We start from the raw sequence: 27741 nt of genomic DNA, 5'->3' as shown, positions 1-27741 counted from the left end.
TGAATAAACTTTAAAAGGAAAAAAACTGAGAAATATATATAAATTATAGTATATAAATACACGATTGTTTGTTATCAATGTCGATAAACTAAAATAATATATTTATCGTTATAATAAGATCTCTCGATGATGTAAAAAAATAAAATACTTTCTCCAGCTCAAATTAAGAAAATATAATACCCAAAGTTTCCTTTTTTATCGATCAATTGCCATCAATTGAAAAAAATATTCGATGAATACGAGTAATTATTCTCAGTAGTCGTTCATTTTCAGCCAAGATTATTTGTGTCTGTGAAAAGGAATATATTTACGTATGGCAACGAGGTATACGATGCAACATTAACGATCGATGATAATATTTATTTAGGTGAATGGCCTCACCTTAACCGAGTTTTGGTCTACCGATAGCGCTATCGTTTTTTACTCGATTTCCTTCGTCGGCCACAACATCCTTTCATCTGTTCTCTTATTATAACTGGGCAACTTGATCTTACGTCTACGCTTCGTTTTTATCGCGTCACGAGCATAAAGATACTTTTAGATCTCTGCCTGTCAACTCACATACACGAATGTAATTAATATTTTCTATCTCGGTAATGTAAGTAGTTTTTTTTATACGTCTTTACAAGATTATTTAAGTTTTATTAAGTTTAAAATAAAAATAAAACATTTCTAAGAATTTAAAAAAGTGGAAAAATATGTACAATGATGTTTACATGTCTCCGTGATATTCTTAAATATATAAGAAATAATTTCACTCGTCAATATGTTATATTTGTTAATTTTATTGCTTGGAAATATTTTTTATTTTTATTTTTAAAAAAGAGATTAGATTAGATTAGACGATAAGTTAATAATAAGAAGTAAATGATAATTAGATTGAGAATTTGTAGAACTCGTATGATAATGTTAAAAAAAATTGTACTTTATTTATTTATTTATTTCTTTTTTACATTATTTTACACATATTTTACACATGTTTATTTAAAAAATTTGTTAAATTAATTTAAATTAATTTAAAATTACACCATTTATATTTTCGTAAATATTTCAATTAATGTAACGAAAGATTATTCAATTAAAAATTAAATATAGCAAAGAAACTTAAATAAGCGTAAAATAAAACAAATAAACGCGTCTTCCTTTGCTCCTTGTAAAATTTAAAATTCTTTTTCATTCGAAAGAATTAAAACGAAGGTGATAAATCGATCGATAACTCTTCTCGAGCGAAAGCACGCATTCAACGATGGGAGAAAAATATAGGAATGGCGAAAGAAATTCGTGTATTCGTTTCAGATACGAAATATCAAAAGATAAACCCCCTGTAACGCACTTAAGTTTCCCGACAGATATTGATTTTCGTGAGGTCAAACACGAGCCAATGGTGAGTCCGACCAAGACTTGCACGGATTCATTGTCGTGCGTATTTATAATATCGCGGAAATCCATTATTCTGTGAATTGGGAAAAACTAAGAGTCGGAATTAAAAATTCGTAACGAAAAATCAACAAATTTTAAACGTCCGGGTTAATTCATTTCCTTTAATAATCCATCTTTTAAATTAATTTTACGCGATCTTTTAAAAATACTATTTCTCTCTCCATTAAAATAAAATCTTAATCTTTCCAATCAAATCAAAGATCACATTTCCTCTTACCGGAGGTCCATCCTCTAAATCTTTATTCTCGAACGCTTGATCGAATCGTCAACTCAAAATTTCGTTCTCCGTAAGATCTATCTCTAAAACATCGTTTGTTACCATTCCCGTCTGACACGTACGAATTCAAATATTCCATAATTTTTCTCTGAAAAAATTGAAATAATTATCAGAATGTGATCTGAGAGAGAGAGAGAGAGAGAGAAAGAAAAGGGAAAGAAATAGTAATTGAGCGTACCTGTAGGCACAGAATGCGACAGAGAGAAGGGAAAGGCGAAGAGAGAGGAGAAGCGGCGAAGAGGAGGGTGGTCGACGATGCTCTCCCAGTCAAACACGGGGAAAAAATACAGGGCAACCGAATGAATGAATGGCTTCCAATCTGTTCCATCCCTTTGTGAAAGCGGCTCGTGCCGCGTGTGCAAATCTACCCTCCCCCGCCCCTCCCCTCCCCTCCCCAGCAGCCTCTCCGTCCACCCCCTTGCGCGCACACGCCTCACACCTGAGCACAATGGGATCCCGATTTCACCCTCGTGCACCACCTTCCCATCAAGCGTGTTTAAATACTGACGTGCGCCGTAATATGTGCGTCTGAGCATGCTCCGTCCATCCCTTCCATACGCGCCTACGTGAATTTCACCCTCTCCGCTCCTGCGCCCGCAGTCGCGTCCAGACCCCTTCTTTCCTTCCTTCGCCCGACTCGCCTTCGATCTCACGTGACCGTAAACAGCCGAATGTGTGTCGGAATATGACTCTTGATCGCGACTTTTTTCTCATCCTTCTTTTCTCTCGCTCCCTGTTCCATCTTTTGCGATATTAATCATTACCTATTTTACGAGTTAATAACCTTTTTGGATCGAACGAATATAATCATTATCGAGCAATAGGAACCGTATCGCCTCGTTAAACGAATAAAATCAATTCTACTTGACCAAAAAAGGGATCAGGTCGGGAAAATTTGTTTATACTCCCACGTTTTCCGCGATCGAGGATTCGATTCCGACGTCGAGCGTGCATATTAAAAGCCTTTTAACGTAACCGACTGTATTCGGGGTACTTGGAGGCAGGGTTGAAACCACCCCTGGATTCACCCTCCTGGCACAGTCCGGCCGCTACGTACGTGCGCCGATTCGTACGTGTTTAGGGAACGGAGAGGCCCCCGCGTAAGGGGATGAAGCAGGAATGGAAGTTTCGAGGGTTGAGAGAGAGAGGGGGTGGCTAGGAGGGGTGGATAGGTTATGTTCTTTCCGCCTGCATAGCCATCTATTCAAGTTATTGCATTACTGGCTTAGCTTTGCTACCCCACAGCTCGTGCACGTCGTAGCTACCCCATCGTCCATATCCAATATCCATCGACACCGTGGCTGCATTTTGCAGCGCGCACCTTCCCAGAACGCGTAACCGCAATCCCTTTAACCTTTTGTTTGCCGATTCGCCGGCACAACCGATTTCACGACTGGAAAATCCAGAAGTAAGCACGATCGATGATTTTTAATCGCTTCTTTTGCTTTTCTTTTCGTTTTTATTTTACGCCATATTTCGATGAGTTTTAAAAAATTGTTGGAAAAAATGGAAAGAACGAAAGTTCAATTATTTCTCAGTGTCGAGAAATTTTTCCAAAGAGTTTCACTTCCGATATTCGTATCGGATTGTATCGATTTAAATCTTTTACGATATCATGCCTCTTGTTGCATCAAACATTTTATAATTATTAAAGCAAAAAAGAAAAATACGAGATGGCTTTTGATTTTTTTCGAAAATTATTTTCGACTTTGAAACGAAAAAATATTCTTTTCAAAAAAGTTTTTTTAGAAGCAATAAATTCTTCGAACATTTGAATTACGGAGTCTCCGTCTCTGAATATTTTTCGACGCAAGAATTATTCTAAACTTTTAAAAAAATTATATCTGGGAAATGAAAAATGAACTTTGCAGTCTAAACTTTGAAAGTTTTTATAGAAATAGAATTCAAGAAAAAAGAATTTGATATCAAACAAATTTTGCTTGGGAAAAGAATATAACTCACAATCTCCGTTCAAAAAATAACTATATTTTTGCATATTTCAATGGAATTTATTTTGCAAAATATTAATATAATAAAATAAGACGCTCAACGCAGATAGAAAAATAAAAATTTAAAATCTTCATCGTGCTGGTTACGAGTTAATTATAATAAAATATTTATCAAAACGAGATAAATTGCACTTTTTAAAATCTTTATCGTGAACGAATATAAAAATGCTGTGAACGTTTAGTTAATTTCGAAAATTGCAAATAATGCAAAGTTTGCTCGTGTGCATCACTGTCGAAATGATCGAAACAATATTTTACTTGAATGCATATTCGCGATAAATCGATCGCACGATTTATTATCACAGTTGACTCGACAAACGTGACCGGTCGAAAAATCAGAGGGTTCACCGAGAAACAACCTATGAAATATTTGTCAAATCTATCTTTCGACCGAGCGTGCAAGCGCAAATCATTCACTATAAACAGCAGTTTGCTCACGGATGCACATGCACGCGTTCGCATTTCATTACACGAAACGTGCTGTGCCCGCCGCACACCTGAGACACGTGTCGTCCTGATGTTGAAAATCGTGCATGTCGGGCCATTAAAATTCAAACTAGAAATTTTGAACATTCGTTAAACATATATTTGAAACAAAGTTGTTAAAAATTGGATAAAAACAATCCGATTGAACGAGGTGTTAATTAATAAATATTAATCTCTGTACAACAAATATCGACAAGCTGGTGAAATTAGATAAATAAGTACGAAAAATACTAATTACGATAATAAAATATAGAAATATCGATGTTCCAACCGGTTGTGGGACGTATCGATGGATGCTACGTGGGAGGAAATACGATAAAATTACCGGAGGAAAAGCGATAGAGCGCGTCACGAGGAAATCCAGGTTTATCGCGATACGCGTAGCCGCGATTCGTCACGTATCGGCGAAAAATCTATTTTGCGACGGGGACCCGTCCAACGCGATAAAACACAACCCATGTGTCCATTGCAACAAGGCTAATGGACGGATTTATGGTCACTTCGCACCTCGTTCAATCGTAAAATCCTCCTCTCGACACGCAGATTTCGAACACGCGGTTACCATCTCATTCCCCATTTTATCCTTAAATTTCTATACCTTTTGCTCACGATAAATTACTTTTTTAATACGAATACGAATCTCCAACTTTTACCTCGACTTTATCTCTTTTGCCTTTCACTCATGCACGAACGTAATTGCGTCTGACCCAATTTGTTTTCCTACGTGTAAAGATAACCTCACTTAATCGACAGATTCTCCTAACCTCCTCGTACATAAAATACGCCATTATCCGATCGAATTTTTCTCGTCGCGCGGGAAAAACGGGGACAACGACGCCCGAAGAGGAGACACGCGGCTAGGTGGGAGAGCGAGATTTCCTCGTGGGAACTGGCCGCGCTAGTCGAATTTATCGATGAGTCACGCGCACGATCTCGCGTCGCCGCCACGTTTTTGCAGAATCGTTCCGCCTAAGGGGACTCGCGGTGGCGGCGGCTCTTTTGCGCGCACATACGCGGTGCATGAAATCTGGCCCGCATCAGGGGCACCCAAAGGGAAAAGAGAAAAGAGAGGAAGGTGCGCGGCTCTTGGTGGGCCCCCGGGCTGTCGCCCATATGGCGACCATCGTCACTGCCGCGTCGAGCTATAGGTAAACTGCGCGAATACACTTTTCTACTTTTTGTCTCGAGAGGGAGAGAGAGAGGGGAATACCGAGCTTGCGCTGTCCCACCTTCCTTCCCTGCGACATTCTGCTCGACACGGTGCTGATCAGAGTTTGCCCCTCTCTTCTCACACAGGAGAGCTCTTCTCCGAAATACAGGTAGTAAAGTTTCCAGCTTACTCCTTGCTGCTCCTTCTTTCGACATAACATACTCTTTACTCCCTGTTAATTATAATTTTGCAACTTTTCGATTCGTTGTTTTTTTCTTAAATACTACAAAGATTAATTTCAAAGATCGTCAAAAAATTTTACGTTTCTTTCCGTTCGTCGACTAATAATTTATCGATAGCGTCGTGTAAATTGAGAAATTTTCAGAAAATTTTCAGATTAGATTGATTTAACTTTCGAAAATGAATTATCGTAGCGAAATAAATTTAAAATGTCGCAACAAAGCATCTCAAACTCGAGCAATCGCGATTAAATTATATTCAAATCTCGCATCGATAAGCTTCCTTGCTATTTTCATCGAGAAAATTTTTGTCGCATCGTGGGAGAAACCGATCATAACCGAGAAAGCGTGGAATGTCAAAGTCCTGCGCGGTCGAAATAAAACCAAGAGAACGCAGTCCCGAGGCGTGAACAGAGGTCGAGCTGTTAATATGTCGCTCTTTATGGGCTGACAGGTTACACAGAGTAACCTGGACACGCGGCTGCGTGTTGCTACGAAAAGGCTACTTTATGAAAACCGATCTGATTACACTCAGCCGAGCTTCGAGTTGCACCCGAGACTCCGTTAAAACTCGTTTATTCTCTCAAATTTAATAGCAAAAGGAATTTTGTTGGAATAACACACTTTTACACAATTTTTTAAAACTATATTTTTCATTTATCATACACGTATAATCCCGTGCACAGAATTTCTATTCCAATAACCGAAGATAACATCGAACAAGTGAGGTTATGCGAAGAGCAAAACTAATTATTACTTTATTTTTAATCAGTTACTTTTTCGACGATATGCCGAAAGAGAAGAAACGTATTTGCATTCGTTCAAAAATGTATCACCGATCGGTAAAATAGAAGGGGAACAGTACTCGTGCCTATCTTACTCTGCAAGCGACGTTCTTACAGAAATCAGAACGTAACAAATATTTACACGCTTGCCCCTGCTACATTACACGCTTAACTTTGTTCGTGCTCGGACATACTAGTCGTGACTTATCCATGACGTGTATTAAAAACGTTGGCTACCCTTGTTATATCGCCACGATAACGCGTATTCGTCCACAGTGTGCTCGTTTCTGATTTCTTTCTGATAGTAAAATTGCGTTCGATGTATCGTTACGTTCTGATTCCTAATAATATAATATGACACATATCGCAATTTTCGAATAAAGCGCGGTAATCATTGATGTTATTTTTATCATCGAATACGAGGATAGTTATTGCATTGCGATGATTAATTATCCAAAAGCTAAGAAAAAGTGATCGAAGAAGAAAGAAGTTTGTCTAAAGTGAGTAGGAGAGAAAAGGAAGAAAAACAAAGAGGAGGAAGATGAAAACGAGGAGATAAGGTACAAAGCGGCGATTCTGTTCCTCTCGAGAACGCCTCTTATTTTCGTGACGACGAGGAAGGAACAAAAGTATAGAACGAGACTCCGTGGATTCCATTCCAGTTTTTCGCCGTATGTATACCTGATTAATCGCGATCGGGAAGCTCGTGGAAGCGGGTCGAAAAGAGAGAAGTGGCAGGCGAGGGACGAAATGAAGAGAGAACGCGAGAGAGTGGGATCGTTGGAGGGAAAGAGAATGGGAGAAGAGAGGCGCACAAGTGGCGCACACATGGTGCACAGTTGTTCGAGAGGTCAGGTTTTTGTCCACGAGCCTTCAGTTTTACAGATCCGGCCGAGTTTCTCTATGTCTCTATATCTATATACAGGGTGATCCACGTAATATGAGATTTCCATCCCCGATAGGATTGTAACTGTGGCCCTTTCGACTTACACCAGCGACAGGATGTGGAGAACCATCGCGCGTCACGAGCTTTCGGTGAATACGTTGTACATGTGAGATTGCAATTGATACGAATCGATCGAAAAATAATTCCTAAAATTACCTTTGAACATATCGTTATTTCTAGAGGAATGTATAATTTTTCGTTGTTTTCATCGTATAAAATATAAACGCAAAGTTAAAGTACTGGGGAAACATGGAAAATTTTGAAAGATATATTTTGCAAATCGTATGTGGGATTTAGTTTAATAATCTTTGGAGGATAATGATAAGAATTATCGAAACAAATTTGAACAGGGAAGAATCTATTTTAATTATCTATTCTCCAAGTTATATATACATACGTATATATATATTGCTAATCTTGAAACTAATCTTTTATATTTCTTGTGGTTTCAAGATTGAGCATGCATGCTTCGTAAACAGTCATATGAATCACCCTATACACAAGTATACGTATATGCAACCACTAGTCTCCATTCGTTCTGACAAATTGTCGAACCTTGGCATTTATGTTAGGTTTTGTATAGGTGGCCGGGCTAAAGGTTGTAAGATACGATGAAATTTGAGCGGGTCAGAGAGAAAAACATTACGTTTTCCGAGAGAAACGATAAAGAACATCGATCTCACGATATAACGACCAAAGTCACCTTTTTCGAAATACCAGTATCGAGAAGAAAAGAGAACGATCGTTTTATGATTTTTCGATGCTTAATTGAAATCTTTATTACGTCAACGTGATATGACACGATATATTTTAATAAAAGTTAACTTTGAATCGGTATATTATTTCGAGATCGTTAAAATTCGCGATCATCTTGCGCGTTATGAATCATAGAGAATTCAATCCGTCGCAATGAACTCATCGATGCGCGAGCTAAAAAGCGAGGAGGCGAGCCAACGCATCAGTCATCCGTGAAAGATGGTAGCGCAGAGGCACGTGTTGTCTGGATAAAAAGAAAGCAATCTTTGGTAAAACACGATTGACCGATGTTCCCCGCGAATGAGCGAATAAACCGTGGACCGGCTTTTCTATCCAGTTAATCTGCCCCGCGTAGTCACATTGTCTCCGCATTCCCGTCCATAAAAGATGAAAAATCTATGTGATCCCATGGCGCGGTGAAAAAAATATCGAATAAAAAAGAAAAAAGAGATTATCTTCGATCGGGGCGAACCAAACGGGAAAAAAACGTTCGCGTCGGACGTTTATTATTCCTATCGTTGTCGATTAATTTATAACTCGAGATAAAAGCTTTCGAGGACAATGATAGTACTCGGTTAAAAGATATCAATCTTCAAGACGTGATAACCGAGATAATTCTCAAAGTATCGTTCAAAAAAAAAAAAGAGACCCGCGTTATAAACTTTAAGCAACGGGGAAAGGTATATTTTTCGGAAATAAATTCTTACGATAAGAGACGGAAATATCTTTATAACGATATTCTTCGCTTCGTCGTAAGGGCGAATTCCTTCCCAAGTTTTTGCCTAAATACTTCTCGGAACAGTTCCCATATTTTTATCTACAATTCAAAAGTCGAAACACGATCGTAACGCGTGGGGAGAGGCGGAACTCGAAACGTGGCACGCGGCGACTTATCTCCGCGCGTATATACAGAGAAACATCGTACCTACGCCCGGTGAATCACTCTGCTATTGTCCGAAGGGAGGAAGGACGGAAAAAAGACAGGGTGGAAAGATAGGAAAGAACGCGTGCAATCGGTTACGTTTGCAGAGTCTAGCTACGGCAAAGATAAAGAAACACGGTTGCGAATCACGCCGCGGTGGCGCCTAATGGGCGGCAACAAAAAGGGACACGGTGTGGTCACCGCACCGCACCAGCATCGGGGAATTCCCCTTCGAAGAAGACGCGTTACCCCCACCACGCGGTACGTTCAACTCCCACTCGATTAACATCGGCCGAATTCGGACACGCTCGGTGATCTCCGCGTCATTGCTGGACCCGCCACGCCAGAGATCGTGCAGTACCGTATCCACGAAACGAGATCTCCTGTTTGGACTCGACTGATTTCTTATCGTTAGGATAACGACAATCTCCATTATATGCAACACTTTCGATCGAGAAGCGAATATAAGGAGTGGAACAATTTTTGAAAGAGGATTTAAAAACAAGCGGCGAGAAAATCGTACGATTCTTGTTGCAAACTTTTTTTTACCAATTCTTTTGGCAAAATTTAAGAGACACGGGATAGGAGATCGAAAGAGTTTTTAGATAATATTCCGTCATGATATGACTGGAACGAACTTCGATCGATGAGATACCAAGAAATTCAACACCTCGAGACAAGACCTTTGGGAGAAAGGGTCGGCAACTATTGCCTCTAATTGCCAGTACTCGTTGAATGGAGATGGTCCGACTATGCTTTCGCTGATATATAAGTCAGGCTTTAAACGATCGCAGTCCGACGCTTCTCGTTTAACACTCGAACGCAAGAAAATTGTGTACGATCTCTTTTTATTCGTCTTCCGTCGTTAATAATTATCTCTTTATTTTCCTCGAGACCGAGATCAACGATTTTCACGTAAAATTTATAAATCTATAAAAAAAAGTGAGAAATTTAAACGATTCTTTTATATTAAAGTTACACGACGGAATACGATGATATGATACGAATATAATATACGATAACATAACGATAATGTAATATCAATGAAGAAAGTACGTACAAATTATTCGCAAGATTTTTCTCGAGTCGTTCCAATCCTCTCGAGCTCGAAGTATACACGTATACGCGACGTATACAACGTATATGTTTACTCTTCCATGTGACTCGGGACTAAAATAGATGTATGACCATCTCACAAATTAATTTCACAAACAATTCTCTTCTCTTCTCTTCGTGAATGTGAATCAACGTTTATAGTCATCAGAGAAGATTCCCTGTCGGACTATTCTTTCGCTCATGCAAATTCGTGATACGTAACGGATAACTTTGAAAATAATATACCACGGCCTTTCGAAAAAACAAATTTTCCATTCGTTCATCGATCCAAGAATTTTTCAAGTTCAATTAAATCCAGTATGCATCAATGATCTAGAAATTGATTCACGATTTTCATACGACTTTCGTACGATTTTCGTTGGATGGCGCACACATGCGTGTATCTGGCTCTAAATAATCATTGGATGACTGTCGGTTAAACGATGCAACGTGCCTCCCGTCTCTTTCGGATATTGTTTCGAAGCGGTCCTTCCCTTTCATTCAGTAATTCGCAGGCAGCTGCACACTAATAATAGTATCGGACACTGCCGCCACTGCTTGCCGTCTCTGCTTTCGTCGCGGCTATACATATACATTAACCGTCAATATCGTAATTTCAATGATAAGCTAACTTGTAGCTCTCCATGCTAGGTTAACTTCGCTTTCTCGCCTCTTTCTTTCTTCCTTTCTTCACGTGACTACGTAATAACTAGATTTATTTGCTTCTTCGAAGAAGACGCAAAGATGATCGACGCAAGAACGTTGAATGGATATATTTCTATTTTAAATTGATTAAATTGATCTAATAATCGATACATTTATTATTAACATTATCGCATTATAACGATCAACGTTCCCGTCAGAATGCTTATTCGATCGTTCGTCACTGTATTGGTCACTATTCTTAATAGGAAGAAGAACGAGTGGAAAATTTTATTGATATCATTGTATCGTCGTTAAGTTGCATCGCAAATAAGAGCTTCTTGTCTACTTTGAAACGTATTACATACCTCATGGCGGTGAAAAGTCAAGGGAATCGACCAAGATAACCGCACGCGCTACCGAACGTTATCTCGTTTCCGAGTCGAGTTCGAGGTATTCGAGTCGTGATTGCAAAACATCTTATACTTTTCGATTCACAAACTGAAAATCTGTTTGATAAATCGCTTTATTAAGATTAGAAAAGAAGAAGAAGAAGAAGAAGAAAAAACATTTTCATCATTTTTATCTTTATTTTTCCTCGAAAGCTATTTTCCTTTGCGAAATAGCTAACGGAAATTTATTGGACGCGAATATACTCGTAGGCAACGTCCTCGCAGATTTACACATCCTATTCGAGCAGTATTTCAGACGAGTATCTTGGAGGATGCGCGTTCGAGGAATACGCGAAGAGGAAGTCATATAGAAGAAAATACAATATCGACGCAACACGCATCCTTCCTTTCGGTAGATAAATAACGAGGGAATCATCGTCCATGAGCCAATGAGCCAAAAGATACCAGGTTTCCGGTGAACGAATACGAGCCACGATAAGAAACTTCGTCGCATCCGTAAATCAAATTACGTTACAGTAAAAACAATACGTACACAATTACAAGTTTCTTCTAGCTAGTTTCTTCCGTTATTCGCGTTCGTTATGCGAAGAAATTCGCGACAGCGAATCGATAGCGTAGGGCGCCGTAGTTGGCTGGTTACATTCCTGACCTTGATTGCGGCCAACGCACACGCCGAGATGCGACGCAGGTAGGGGATGTGGCGACGACACGGGTAGACGAAGTATATAGTATGCACGAATCGCTTGAGAATAACATCTCGTAGCCCAGGGAAGGCGAGTAAACGTGTGGAGAGCGCGAGAGGAAGAGGAGGAAATGTATGTAAGTAGAGAGAAACGTGGTAAGGGAGTGGGAGAGAAAGGGGGTGAGTTAGACGTCGAGGAGGGGAGTTCCAGCGTGTCCATCGTAACGCATAGAGGGGAGAATAGGAGAACGGTTGGGACGGTTACCGAGAGAAGTAGAGAGTGGAGGGAAGTAGCAAAGAGATCCGGTGGTGGGGGCGTTCGAAACGGACGAGGGAGACGAAGAGAGAGAGAAGAAGCATGGGGGCGGTGGCTGCTCCGCTACGGCCGCCATCACCATCCGTCCCATCCTATAGTAAACTCCGAAGCAGCAGTCCCCAATCTGTCTCCATGTGTGTTAGTTAGGACCGTGTTTTACCGGTGCTTGCTACTCCAAGTTGGTAGTAACACCGACATTTCTGCCTTGCCCGCTCTCTACGATGCCCTAGCATCGGCTCCCGATTACCATCGCACTTCCCTCGTTCCTCTCTTCTCTCCGTCTTTTTCCCGCTATTCTTTCCCTCCAGTCTGCCTCTCCGGTGAGTGTGTGTTTTTTGCTTCGGTGCGTGGGAAAACGCGTACGCGAATGAAAAGAATCGGTAGGAAAGGAAAAGGCGGTGGAGGAGGAAGCGGCAGAAGAAGAGCAGCGTATCGCTTTCCGCACAAATCGTTTCCAAGGATATAACTAGTGCACGCTGTCTTCCTCTAGTTTTCGTTTCGTTCTTTTTCGTTTATCCTGGTTTATATCGAAAGAAAGAAAGAAAGAAAGAGAGAGAGAGAGAGAGAGAGTGTAATTAATCAGTGTAATCAGTTAGGAAATCCTTAGTGTCAATCGCAGCATCATTACAAATTCGTTCTTCGACATATTTGTTTGTGACATCGAGCAACACTTTGAAACAACGAGCAACGAGAAGAAGAAAATACGAACGAGAGGATAATCGGAAAGAGAAGATTTTTTTTTTTCTATGGACGCGAAATTATCTATCCAAATAAATCTACTAACCGTACGATAATACTACGCTATACACGAGGATGTAAAATTTCATCGCCATCCATTCTTCTTCCGTTTGCAAAAAGTCCTTCGAAAAGTCTCAAGATTGCCGTAATTATCGACCTTTGACATATATACGACGAAAACGGACGTCGAAAAATCCAACGAGGCTAAAACGCGTCCCACCCAATCGGTTCTCTCGAATCATCGTCGTGGAATCGTCGCTTATCGGACGAGGGGAACGAAGGAACGAACGAACTATCCGTGGACCTCGGCGCTGCCGCCCGCTGGAATTTCTCCTGTCGTCGTCTGCACATAACCTCTCTCTTTCCCTCATCTCTTGGCTGCTCTCTTCACCACCTCTCACCTCTGTCCCTATTATCATCACTCTATCGCTCCTTTTCCGCCTCTTCCATACTTAACACTCGGCTTATTCGCCTTTATTTCGCATCGAAGAGAAGAAACGTGATCAACATTCCTGTGTTTCGTTGAACTCGTTGTGCGCGCGGTGATACGATTGCTTTCGATGATCGCGGTCGCAGCAAATGCTCGTCGTTCGTGCTCGTCGTATGATTCGAGCCGTTCACCGGAGCCGTGTGGATATCTCGAGACCGATAGTCAATCATCGGTGATGAAGACGCAACGATAATATTCGCTTGATCCTTATCCAGCCGTACGAAGCAGCCGGTCATAACTGTACGTAACCTAAAAGCAAAAAAGAAAGACGGGCAACAAGAGACGACATTAAACAAACGTGGACTGGAACGGTGGATGTGAAATAACATTTGGATTTGTTGTTTCGAAAGCGGCACACGAGCAGCATCGTGCTCGCCTATTTCTCTCCGTTGTTTCATCGTTAAACTGTTGCACGAACGGATCCACCGTTAACACCTGTATATCCCGTTCGTATCTAATGCTCTCCGATACGAGACCAGCCGATTACTTGGTTACTTCGTATCGACGACCTATTATTTATCGGCCGATTCAACGGAAAAACGGAAAGCAGTAGCACAACCATGCGTTCCTGTACCTCGATACGTCACAGATCACGCTGGACGAACTCTTGAGCGGGATCACGAGACGCGGCTACGGAATTATTCAACCTGGCGGAATCGTCGAAGAAACGCAAGACGTACCTCTGGGAGCATTGGCTCGCGCTCACGCGAATATGAGCATGACTCTCGTCCGGAATACGTTCAAAGGTAAACCTTTATTCTCTTTGTAATCCGTACAATACGTATTTCGTTTTTCGCGATTTATATTAATGATCAATCCTTGTGGAATTAACTTGTAAACAATTATCGATTTTTCGTATCGTGATACGTGAATATTTAGTTATTTTGTTTAAAAAATTAAAAATTATATCGATCAAATTTGTATAAATATAGTCTTAGTTTCATGACATCGCTTTTATATTTTCACGCAAAAACATATATATATATATACATAAAACAATAATGTTTAAATGTTTTACTTTGTCCGTATAATACATTTTTGTTGGAAAGAAAATAATACGTTTACGTTTCGATCGTATCAACGTCATTACATTGTTTTGTATCGATTTTCATTGATAATGAAAAATTTCTCTTTACAAATTTAATTTAAAGTCGAAACATACACGTGATTTCTGCGTGTAGTTATTCATACAAACACAATGACATGCATGCGCACACATACCCGAATATGTTGCGTTTAATATACGCGTGCATTCTACGCATGCGCATTACATTCGTGAAAACTATTTTTCAGTGAAACGACGTGTGATAGAAATATTTATATATAAATTGCAAGAAATTAATATATATTATCCTGTTAAATATATCTAAATCTGTATTAAATAATAAGTTACGATCCATGTACGAAATTAATTAATAATCGATAACATTACTGTACGCATGTATTTCGTGAAAGAAGGAAAATAAAATAAATTAATATAGCAGCGATATAAATCAATTTATTCCTTAATAAAATTTCCGCATAATTCAATCGTAAATTTTATCATTCGATGGATAATTTCTGAAAATAAATTTCTGCAAATAAAATTCGTGGATCGTGTCATTAGAATATTCAACGTTGAACGTCACGCGTATTTTAACCTTAAATGTGCAGTGACCGTATTTTTATCCAGAGAAAAGTATTTTTTTTTCTTTATTGAAATCGAGAGGTTTCGCAATTTTGCATCGATTCGTGGACATTTTTTATCGCGTTTTGCCATTACTGGCGTCACGTCCTAACAACGAGCTCTGACAATTTTTCGTGATTCACGCCGGTAGAGCTTGCGTGTGTTGACTGAACTTTAGACCCAATCCGACACATACTACTTTCGTAGCTCGAATGAATTAAGACTGTGGTCAGTGCGCGACGGCTGTTTGGTTTCAAATATTGTTCTCGTACTTTTTCAAGTCAGAAGAATCACTTTGAAATTCGATGATTTTTACTCTTCCGTTTTCGTTGATCAAGAATCGTAAATTAAACGAAGTTTTAAACTTAAGTAAGCATCATTGTTCAAATTTCATATTTATTAGATTAGACTAAACAATAATTGTTATTTCTGTAATAAAAGGACTTTTATTAAATTGAACTTTTAATTGCTACTTGCAAAGATTCAATATTTATATAGTCGTATTTATAATAATTTGGAATATTAGAAATATAATATATTTGATTTGATGATATGTTACGTAAATATTAGAATATTTAAACGATTGTGTTTTCAACATTGTTCGATCGGAAACTTTTTAACTTGTAGAATACTTAAGCGATTATTTTTGCAACAAAGAACTCCATGTTTCGTACATAGTTTGTTTAAACATTGTTCTTTTAATGTACAATGACGTATAACAAAATATTTCAAACATTTATTTATAAAACAAAGAGCTCGAAATCTTTCAAACGCTCTTTGAACTCGTAATAGAAAATTCTTCGACAAATCGAAATTTACTCAATTTATTATATAATTGTCAATTCTTTGTTAACGACATCTAAAATTCAAAAAATTCAATCAAAACATACAACAAATGTATGCGAGGTAAAGTATTCCGAAAATAAGCGACGCAGATAATGTGAATTATTATGATTGACATAAAAATTTCATCAAGTATTTAGCATAATAAAAATTTTATTTATGTAAATACGTTTCACGTCACGTTTCAAGTTTTTCAAATAAACCAAAGTTAATCTGATCAAATTAGGTATTTTTTATTTTCATTTCAAATGAAATTCGTATTCAAGTTTGGAACAAAGATTAAGTATCTAATTTGAAAATTTGAAAATCAACGTCTCAAACAAGAAAGTCCTAACTTGAGTGTTATTACGACGATAAAAAATGTATTTCCCGTGGCGTGTTGCCAATCGCACGAGAAACAAACGAAGTGTCCTCTATGATGGTCCAATTTAAACGAGCTTACGAACGATATCAAACCTATCCCAACCCGATCCTCGGAAATTTGACGCTTGAAAAAGATATCAAGATCGATCATTTCTTTAAGAATGATATTATAATGGATATAATTATTAGACGAATCCGGTTTCCAATCGGCTCGAAACGTGGAAAAATATTTATCCATTCGGCTCTCGGAAGCTCTATTTTTGAGAGCGGAAAAAGAGTAGAATATATCGCGTTCTAAAAGGATTTCAGCGATGGCCATTCAATCGATTCTACCGCCCTCGATGAATCGAGGCCGCAACAAAATTGTACTCTTTGCCGATTTGCCTCTAAGTAAATATTTATCTCGTGCGAACGAACAATCAATCACAAAGTATTTTTTGAAATCTTGTTGATTTTATTTGTTTCAAAGAAAGATTTCTCGATTATTTTCAGACAGAATAATGTAATTTATTTCTCGATCTTGTATTATTGACAATTGCCTTTGAAATATTATTATTATTATTATTATTATAATTATATGGTTATGGTATTATAGGTTATGTTATTGCTCTATAAATTGATTGTAAAAAATAAATGATGAAAAAATGTTTGATAATTAAACATGGAAATATCATAATGTAGACGTAAAAATTAAAAAAATCGTTTTATAATTTTTTTTCATGTCAAAACTATTAATAAAAACTAAAATTACGTTATCGTTGTGAAACGTATCCCCGAGTTTAGTGGTAAAATAGAGAAATCTATTTCCAGACCTTGTATGAAAAATTCTTTTCTCGATCTTTAGAATATAGGCAGATATTTATATCTCATAAGAACGCAATGTCTCGTTTTCAGGTATGCTACGTTCAATTTACGAATCAAATCATTGTCTGCGCGTATAAATCAAATTCTCGAAACAAATGCCAAGTCGAAGAGGCTCGCCGAATTTCCTCATTTCGTTTCGAAGATGATTCTTTTGTTTCGTCTTATGAAAAGAAAGACGGAACATTATTCTTGTCGACAGATAAGCCGTTCATTTCCCATATTTCACGATGAATGACGTTACTATATCGGTGGCAGCTCGTGTTGTATGCAGTTCACTAAGTCATCTACCCGCGTGTTCTTCAGTCTCTTCTTTCGTTTCCGTTATCTCTCGTTCGCGGTCGGTTATCTCGGTGCCGTTTGTTTCTGTATTTTTCAGCGAAACGCGGACGAATAATCGAGTTGCACGCGCGAATCGCATCGATGTGATTGCGAAAATGTCTGGTTCCCGTCGCGAACAAAGGAAAACGAGCGGTCGCCGTCTTTGAAGGAAAATATTAACAATAGTTTTTTGTTCTCTCCTCTTAAATAAATACCTTTTTTAAGCAAGGATCGACGTTAAATTGTCGCTTAACACCGCTCAAATATTGCTCGATGCCTTTTTTAATAAAAATTTAATATTTGTAATTTTTTACACTTTCACTCGTACGGAAAATTATATTTTTTATCGTATGTTTACACTCTGACGTTTAATCGCTTATTATTCATCGTGCTGACAAATCTTTCGGATTTTCGGGTTATTAACTTGCTCGAGAGAAAAAAGGAAATCGGTTTTAATTTACGTTGAGCAAGTGTATCGACGCGTTAATATTTATTATATTATATTTTATCGTAAATAATATTGCATTATAATATCGAAATGTCAAAATTTGATAAAATAAAGCAATAAATATAAAGTATTTATTTATACGATAATATTAAATTTCAAGAATGATCATTTTATAGGAAAATTCATTCGATCCGTAAATTTTAATCAAAGTTTGTATATACATAATTTATATATATATATTATTTATTAACGGATCATACTTGCAGCAATTTTTTTGTAAATTTCTTTGAATCCATGAAATCAATTTACAAATTTTCATTTTCAAAAAATAAATACTTTATTTTTTTTTATTTTTTAAGTACAATTTTGCTCGTAATATTTAATATATAATCTTGCTTCGCGTAATCGTAATTCGTGTTATATTTAAAAAGAAAAAGATATTAAAACTACAATCTTAATTTCATTTCCTTGAAACGATAATCTATTAATAAAAGAATTGCTCCACGCTATGTAATCTATCATACTTTATACTTTATATTCGTAATTTTTTATAATAAAATTATTAATCGTGATAACTGTACGACAACTTAATTAATATACGATTATATTTTTGTAATTCAAAATTAGGATGTAACATACTTTCTTCGTTAAATAAAGAATGAAAAAAAAAATGGAAGACAAAATTTTTTTGGGATTTAAAATCAAGTAACGCAATAACGGTATATGAACGAAATTTTTAATATATCATCCAATTATCTGATACTCGATTAAGTCCTTTTTATAAACAAATATTTTGTTAAATGCATTCACAAAATTCTCAAACAACGTACGACGATAAAAGAGTAATTAGCTCTATTCGATGGTACGAGGTCGACCGTATAGCTATATTTACTTGCTCGTTTCATTGTAGTTTATACCTCGACTTGCATTCCATGTCTCTCTTTAAATTAGTTCGTTTAGTTCTCTCACTTTCTTTCGAATCATTTTTTCCCGATGATTCGTACGGTTAATAATACGGTAATAAAAGAAAAGAGCTTGAATTTTTAATTTCTAATTTGATTGAATGTAAGATTGAAGAGAAAATTCGAAACAGCTATACACGATAAAAATATAAATTGACAAAAAGGGATATTATTATATGTATATCGCTTTACACGAGACGCAAAATTGTTTGTAATCTCGAATGAAACGAGAAATTGTGATACACGTTACGATAGGTTTCGTGGAAGTCATGGATCGCGAGCAACCAAGTGGCATCAAATTCATTCACGCTATTACAATGTAAAACGATAATATAACGTGACGTAATTATTGTTTTTTTTTTCGATAGCAAAGTAACGCTATCGTTTCACTCACATTTATGTCGCGTATCTCGTCTCTTTCGATCTGTTTCAACATCGTAAAGAATTTAATTTGTGAAATGGAATAGTGAAATATTTCTTTTGTTAAAGAAAATATCTCTTGTTGAGAGAAAAGATATTCTTATATATAAGATACTATTTTATATAAATTGGAAGCGTGTATTAAAATCGAGATGTACAAATAAACATTCTCATCAATGGAGAACAATTTAATTTCACGAAAACAACTTAATCTTTACGATTCTTTAAAAATTTATGATCTACGAACGGAACACGCGCGAATCTTAATAACAAGAAAAGCAATAACAAAGTATACCGATTTCTACATCACAATGTCGCGATACTACGTTCTTATTATGCTTTAATCTTGTTGGATGAAAATATTTTCAATCGGATAGCGTCGTCTCGTAATTGCTGCCAATAAACCATTGTTTCTCGATAAACAACCCGTCCGCTGAATCATTCGCGACCCGAATTGCACGATTTTGAATGATTCCTCTCTCTTATTATTATCTCTTGTTATTATCCTCGACGACGATCCTGCGAAACGATCCAATATATCGTACATAAACAGTCTCGTGCGAACCATCGGTCAATAATGCAAGTTTTATCGATTTCACTGATGTACGTAGAGGTTATGTCGTAACGAGATAGCAAATTATTAAAACTATTAAGAAGGATTTCGTCGCAGTTAGAATTGTATTGCTGTATCGTTTTTGATCGTCCTTATATAAAATTAAAATTGATCGAAAAAGTAATTTTTTATCAGAGCGATTATGGAGTTTTCAAACGTTTGTTTTGAATTAATCGATGAAATTGATGCAACCGATTGGTCGGCATTTAGCCCACGACCAATTGGTGCGCGCGTTCCATTGATTGGCTCGCGCGTACACAATGCTGTAAAATAACGGTGCCATTTGCGTTGAATCACGAACGTTACTCGAGATTTACAATCGTCGAATCGTCTCTTTTTAAACTGTTCTATTTCCCAACCCCGTTCGGGAATCGCTATTTAATACGCGTATTTTATGCTTTTTCGCGACAGAGAGGAGTTAAATAAAGAAGTTAAAAAAATTACGAAATGTGATAGATTTAATTTGGATAATGCGAATAGTTTGAATTTTACGTATTCGTAAAGTTTAGGCGAAAGAAAATGAATCGAATTATTTTTATTTATTAGATATATTTCGATCGTTCGTTCAAACGACGAAAGGAAATTCAAATTCCGAGACAAAAGAACGTGATAAACTCCGACAAGATGGCGTAATGTCGAATGAGTCTAAAATAAAGAAAATCATGGCAATCGTGTTTAACAACCGGTCTTTAAACGTACTGTCCAACGATGCGTTAATAGAGCAATCGAGTCGAAGAGCTCGCGCAGGGATCGTTTCTGGTCGGTGGCGAGCGTCGCCACAAAACTCGTCAAGAAGTGGTTTGAACATCGTGGAAGATGGCGGCCGCGCCCTATCAGGCTCAATGACCTCTCCGACGAATCGTTTACTTCGCACGCGGCGGCGGCGTCAGCCGCGCCGCATCTTCGGCGCCGTGCAAACGCGCCTTTATGGCCCGTGAGCGTGTGTGTGAACCACGTTGTCAAGTGACGTAAGCAAGCGCGCCATCCTCCCCCCTCGATCAAGGTGTTGCCCAAACCGAAAACTGTACCGGGCCCTTTCTCTCTTTCCTCCTCTGTTTCGCTCCCGATACGTCGAGTTTCTCCATTACGATTCCATCACATTTGAAGCGACTGTACTGGAATTATAAAATGTTTCTTTTCTTTCGTTCGATTGAATCGAGAGAAATTTTTGCCTTCTATTTCATCTCTTCTGCATAACTTTTCGGAAACTAATTAGTTTTGTTGAAACGTAGTTCGATCGCGACGTTGCGACATTTTCATCCTCTTTTGTTCCATTTATTTTCGTTTGTTTCGCTATATTTCGTTTCCACGAGTTTTCTATCGTGCAGCATTTGTAACCTTGGAACTTTCTGGAACGTTTTTTGTTTCGATCGCTATAGCGTTCCAAGTGTTCGTCGATTCTATTTTGTATCTATAGGATGAGTTGCTTCGTTACGGCTTCCGTAACCTTGGATTCGAACACTTTTCAAGATATCGTAATATTTTTTCGATTCTTTTCTGATTCGATTTTACCTTTTTTTCATATTTTGATTCATACGAGAAATGTTTGTTGGGAAATCTTTACGATTTTAAAAATCGATTTCTTGGGAATTTCTCATCTTTTTATACGTATATTTCTTTTTTTTTTTTTTATGTTATCATAAAATAACATTTTACGATTCTTTTATCTCCTTTGTTCTAATTTAAAGCGTTATCTGTATTATTCATTATCATCTGAATCGCTATTTTTTTAATTTTTGTCTATTTTAAAACGAAAGTAACGTTATTGAAAATTTATAAAAAACGAATTCCTTATAAAAGCACGACCTCGCTTTCACGACCAAGCAGAAAAACATTTATTTATCGCGAAAGTACGGTGATATTGTCGTGTCTTAAACCTTTTGCGGTTCACGAGAGAAATATTTTTACGTTTTTGTTTGTATCGTATTCTATTTGAGAACGACATTAAGTAACAAAAGTTTTTATTATATTTTAGTTAAACTTAAGATTAACTACCCAAAGAATTACGTTATTGAAATTTATAAAAATCCTACGTTCCTGATGAAACTTTTTCTGAAAAAATATTTTTTTCAGAAAAATTAAATTAATCAATTATAACGAATTTTTCCGTGTTTGAACAAGTTTGCCCGTGATACTGCGATGAATTTTGTATCAATAAAAATGGGACAAAATTTAAAATTATAAAATATTCGGATTTTAGTATCGTAATAGTAGTATAAAATGGACGAAATGCTCCACTAAAAAATTATCTCACATTATATCTCCACGTAGAAATTTTCATTAAAATCAAAATTGAAATATTTCGAACGCAAGAGGATGACGAGAGTCTCGTTTCCCCTGATAAATACCTCGATGGCAAACTCCGATCTTAAAAATAGAAACAACGAGACACGCGGTTTCGATACAGACGCAGCACATTGTCTAGCGAGATCGAATAAGACGGTTTACCGACGAATTACGAGAGAAATTCGCACGATCGTTGGTCGATACACATGTTCTTCCGTTAAATAATCATCGCGGCAAGCGTGACTTGTTCGAACCGCTCGGATGAGAGAACAGGACGAGTCAGCTTCTCTTTAATTCGCGTATTTAATTTAAATTCCACCATTTGACTTAATTAAACGAATCGTAACGTGAAATGCGAAAATAATATTATTATCCAAAAATTTGATACGTTTGCTTCTATCTACATATAAAATGTCTTATCACCGATGGTATATAACGAGACGTGATTCCATATAAAAAAATAAATACGATAAATTTTCGTAGTACGCGCGAAACTTATTTCTCTTATTAAATATAAACGAACTGTCGATAAGTGGTTACTTTACATAATAATAATAAGCAAAAAATGTAAATTAAATTTTTAAATTCAATTTTCCACACGTTACGAAATTAACATTACGATTTCTTTAACCACGTATCGAGTGAATCCTTTCAAAAATTTTATATTTTATTTTTACACATAGAATAAAATTTGCTTGCGTTTTTTCCGCTTTCATTCGTATCATAATTTTAAATAATTATCATGCGCAGAAAATATTTTTTAATCTCTATTTATACGAAATAATTTTTCTTACCTCTTTTCGCGCAAATTCGTTTAATCATTTTCAACGAATAACGTAGCCTTTAATTAATTTTAATTTATAAAAAATTTTTCCCCGATAACACAATTTAAAGTGTCTAGATATAAAGATTTATTCTCAGGGATGGTATACGATGCGAGTGGTATGAATAAAATAAAATTGAAGAAATACGAATCGTGATTGTAAAGTACGTATAATATTGTATCGCTGATATCATAAAATAATAACGTAATGGTGTAATTCAATACGTTATATTGATATTAATATTTATATAATATGATATACTGTGATAATTTAAAGAAATTACCGATAGGAAATGGAAATTTCTCGTATTGACGTTTAAGATCTAGCAAAAAGTTGCGCACAGTGTGCTCCCGTGTTTTGCAATACCGTTCTTAGTGTTCCTTTACTGCGATAAGATAAACGATGCAGTAGTGGCACAGAGCAATGGATCGTGTCGTATTTTGATTGCAAGAAATTTGATCCGGCATCCCTTCGTAGATCTTCTTTTTATAGTTCATTCTTATCCCAGCTTTTACATCTCGTCATGACTCGAGCATTTATTTAAAAATGGACAATTCTTGTATTCGATTCTTCTACGATAATTTAATAAATCGTATCTACGTGAAATATAAATTTAAATTAAAGAAGAAAAATGTATGTCTGTGATATATATATATATATATATATGTTGTGTTTTTTAAAAATGAAATTAACGAATAATAAAGTTAGAAATAATAATATCATTTCTTTTATATTCTTTTATATATTATATTCATCACAAATTGTTCACCAGGCGTATTTTCTTTAGAAAATTTAATAATCTACATCATATTATAAAATATATTTTTACGCGATAAAACGACCCTCTAATTTGGTTAAAATTTATTAAGAGTACAACAGAGATTTCTTAAAATTCTTGCAAGTTCTCGCGACAATTGATCTTGCGGTTGAAAGCTACCCACTTTCCGGAGGTAATCGACATACTGTGCCATTTTATACGATAATCTCCGGAAGCGTCTGTTGCGGTTTGACAGACAGTAACTTTTGAAAATTTATAAACTATTTCCATATCATCGCATAATAGTTGTTGTTATTTTTCTCCTTTCTTATTTATCGATAATATGCAAATAGTTTATAAATTTTAAGAAGAATCAAACAGATTTTTGATTAGAGATTTGGAGAGTCGTAATCGATATGTTATTATTTTTGTAATTTGATGCAAGAGATTAATGTAAAACTTGCATCTCGAAATACGTAAATTCTTTTATTTCCTTACGGTTGCTTAAAGAGAAGGTAATATTAGAGAGATCTTAAAATGATAATTTTATCACAAAAGAAAATTTCTTTCATTCTGCGTTCAAAACAAAGATATTAAGATTACGTTTCAAATCTTGATCGCCCATTTCATAGACTTTTACGCATATCGCGATATTGCCGCGTTGATCGGATAAATTTTCCGTGGATCGTCTCGATCCAGATGAATCTGAGATTGTGCAACATTACTTACAATTTGCTAGACCAGTTTCTGCATTCCTCTGACGTCACTGATGGCGTCTCATCCTCTTCTTTCGAGGACAGCCGCTGCAAGATACGCATCTGCACGCAGTCTCGATCGCTAGACGCCTCGCTTAAGATAACGTCTCGTTTTGGATGGATCGATTCCGTCCCTCAACTAATCTCTGACGGGCGGATTAATTATTTGAAGCAATTTTTGCGATCGACAGAATTCTCGAATATGGTTATCGATTATTATAACTTTGATCGATTTTAAGCTCGCACAGAAAAGCGGGATGAAAATCAAGAAAACTAATTCAACAATTCAACGAATGTAACGTTCGTTAGGAAGAAGAATTGAATAATATAATAACTTTTGATGGAAAAAGAATTACAATTGGAATATGTAAGAACAATATTTCGAGAAATATTGTTTATGCCTGAAAAGAAAGAGAAACAATAAGTCAAAGCAACGAGAGATACGATCCTAATGGATACACTCGTATGCATCGAGCGATTGAAAATAAATTTCTGGAATAAAATTTTCGACGAAAGTAATTACACGGAGATCGGTTATCGCGGATTTCGTAACGATCTTTCGTGCAACGCGATCGTGCGTTCTTTATCATCGGTGGCAGCAGTCACGGAGTACGTTGCTTTTCGAAGTGATCCTCGAACGGTATAGGAAGGCAGGAAAGGTCACGGCTCTGACCCATTTCGACGTTTTATCGGCCTACTACGCGAGCAAAGTTCGCGGTGCACGGACTGCTTCGTGGAACGAGATCACACACGTACGTGACTTCCGTTTTCTCGCCTCTTGTTTTCCACTCGTACGTGCTGCCCTCTTTTCGCCTTCGTTTTCTCGAATTTGGAAAATTTCCATCGAGCAATGAAACTAAGGAGTTTGTAATAAATATGTTACATTTTATTTGTAACGTAATTATACTTAGACAAACAGACTATCCGTCTATCGATTCTTCTTTTATTCACGCCGATTAAACTTTAACGATAATTTTGATCGCGAGGAAAATTGAATTATAAAGATTAATTAAGTATATCCTTTGATATAATTTTAAAAATCTTTTATTCTATCTATCGTTTGATCGATCTTTCACGATGGAATCATATTTTCATGATAAGTTTCAAAGAAAAATGGATGAAAATTTAATAAAAGTTTTCGCTCAAAATTTAATACATTTCGAGGGGACTATGAAATCTCGCGCAGATTAAAAACACGTCAAAACATAATTGGACGCGAGTCGAAAGTTTGAAAGGATATCTATCACGTCGTTTACCACTTTAAAAAGTGCTCGAGACACGCGTGACTGTATATTTATGAACGTCACTGACGCAGAGAGTATAGTGGTTCCGTCTTCAATTGGTTTCGTTCAAGAAGATATTCGCGTCCCGATCTTGTTCGATGTCTTCTGAATTTTGCCGACGTTCCGTCTTGTCGCCGATCATAAAAATTCGCACAACAATATTCCTTCGTTTCTTGCTTCAAGTACGAATTAAATTCACCTTAATAATCGATATTTATGAATCAAAAAAACTTGTACATTCGTTATTCTCAACAATGCCGATATTTTCTAATTACTAATAATGTTTTGTAATGTAAAAAATGAATTTCGTGTTCTTTGCCAATAATGAATATAAATAATTTTGGTGATTTATTATTCGATTATTTGTTACATCGAATCATTTGAAGCGAGTAAAGACTAAGTTAAGACTGTTTAAAAAATCTAAACACCTTGAATTTCTCTGAAAACTAGATCCGCTTTTACATACGAGGTGAATACCAGTTCTTTTCTTCGTCGATGTATCCTAAGAATATTTTTTTTATTTTTATTCATAGAACGTGCTGATAAGATTTTGCAAGATAAACCGGAACGGAACACCTTATATTTCGAAAGATGTAATGGATTCACCTTGAAATAAATTACGCGATTAAATAAAAATATATAGGCTATTTAAAAAAAAAACAAAAGTCGCTTTGAAATCTTAAGAGGCAGCTACACTTACAATTAGATAAGATTTATATCCATTATAAAACGTTTTTCCTGGAAACGGAATGGAGAGAGTAAAACAAAACATTTTTTATTAATCTAAAATTTAACTTTTACCATTCACCTTGTTGTATGACGAATCTCTTCGAAATTTAAAAATGAACACTTTCTTCCTTCCGTACGGAGAATGTCGATAGATTTGTAGGACAACTTTAAAGAATCGATTGGATAAAAATGTCTTCGATAGTTCGAATTTGATGAAATTATACCCCTGTGATTACAATTAATTACAATTACTATAATCGTAATATATAAAACACGTTTATTTTACAAAAGAAAAAGAGGAAAATTTTTTATTCCCTTAAAACACGAAGATCGCCTCGTTCATTTTTAATTATACACTTTTCTCGATGCTCGTTTCATCTAACGCGAACAAAATTCTCCCACGAATGTAATTAACATATAACGCAACATAAGTAGTTAACGAGAAAGTTATCGATAATTGTAACGAACATGTTAAAAAACTCTAAACCTTAATTTTCTCGAAATCATATCATATATATATATATATACATGTACAAAGAATCCCAGAAGAAAGAACGAAACGGGAAGAAAATGAATTTCGCGAATCGAAAAACGGTAAAACTGTCGGAAACGCGTAAACGCAGCCGTGACGATCGTGTCTCTGCGGCCTGTTATCGCGGACCGATAGGAAGTGGAGGGGGGGCGGGCGAGAGAAGAGATACGGATGGATGGGAGAGAGAGGGACGGCGAAAGATTAGTGCACGTGTGGCTGGTTGTGTTTCAGGTTGCAGCGAGGACGAGGCAGCAGGTGTCGCGAACGCGGAGGTGGGCGGAGGTTGCACGGCTGGGGCGCCAACCACGGGAAGTGGGGGTGGAGGTGGCGGCGGGACAGGTAGCGAGGCCGGGGGAGCAGGAGCAGGAGCAGGAGGTGGGGGTGGCGGCCGCGGCAGCGGCGAGGGCGGATCGACGAAACAGGGTGGCGAGAGGTGTCCCCAGTGCGGCTTCCTCTGTCGGGACGTCCACGTGCTTCAGCTCCATCTCGAGGACACGCACAAGACCTCGTACGCCATCGACAAGAACGATCTCAACGCTCAATTCCCCCAAGTGGTGAGTGAAACTAACGTCAAGGACGAGAGGACTCCATTGTTCGCGTGTTATCGATCATGCGCGGCCGGATTCTTCTTTGCGCGCTCTTTTCTCGCCGTCGGATGCCTCCTCTTCCTTGCCTCGCTTCATTTTTCCAGG

At 37.0% G+C, this 27741-nt stretch overlaps 1 protein-coding gene and 2 long non-coding RNA genes across 5 annotated transcripts in view; 1 reads left to right on the top strand and 2 right to left on the bottom strand.

Moving 5' to 3' along the window:
* Window positions 1–904: 904 nt before the first annotated feature.
* Window positions 905–10600, bottom strand: LOC107995220 (uncharacterized). Its single transcript, XR_001765498.3, has 3 exons — window positions 10071–10600; window positions 1896–9940; window positions 905–1805 (listed from the first exon to the last, which is right to left on the bottom strand). It is a non-coding gene; the product is annotated as an uncharacterized LOC107995220 (long non-coding RNA).
* The window catches only part of LOC107995230 (zinc finger protein 1), a 34802-nt gene continuing 10222 nt past the window's right edge, over window positions 3162–27741 (top strand). For 2 of the 3 annotated variants that reach the window (XR_009829389.1, XM_017052610.3), the window contains exons 1-2: window positions 3162–14132; window positions 27281–27603. Coding sequence is in view for 1 of the 3 variants with exons in the window: in XM_017052610.3 (XP_016908099.2) it covers window positions 14099–14132; window positions 27281–27603 (357 nt within the window). In the remaining 2 variants the exon portion in view is untranslated. The remainder of the gene's footprint in view (window positions 14133–27280; window positions 27604–27741) is intronic. The other variant, XM_028665446.2, reaches the window with a different exon arrangement.
* Window positions 26223–27282, bottom strand: LOC107995231 (uncharacterized). The gene is made up of 2 exons (XR_009829390.1): window positions 26489–27282; window positions 26223–26394 (listed from the first exon to the last, which is right to left on the bottom strand). It is a non-coding gene; the product is annotated as an uncharacterized LOC107995231 (long non-coding RNA).

Source organism: Apis cerana, linkage group LG4, assembly GCF_029169275.1.
Source record: "Apis cerana isolate GH-2021 linkage group LG4, AcerK_1.0, whole genome shotgun sequence".
Taxonomy (NCBI): domain Eukaryota; kingdom Metazoa; phylum Arthropoda; class Insecta; order Hymenoptera; family Apidae; genus Apis; species Apis cerana.
This window is presented reverse-complemented; position numbering and strand designations above follow the sequence as displayed.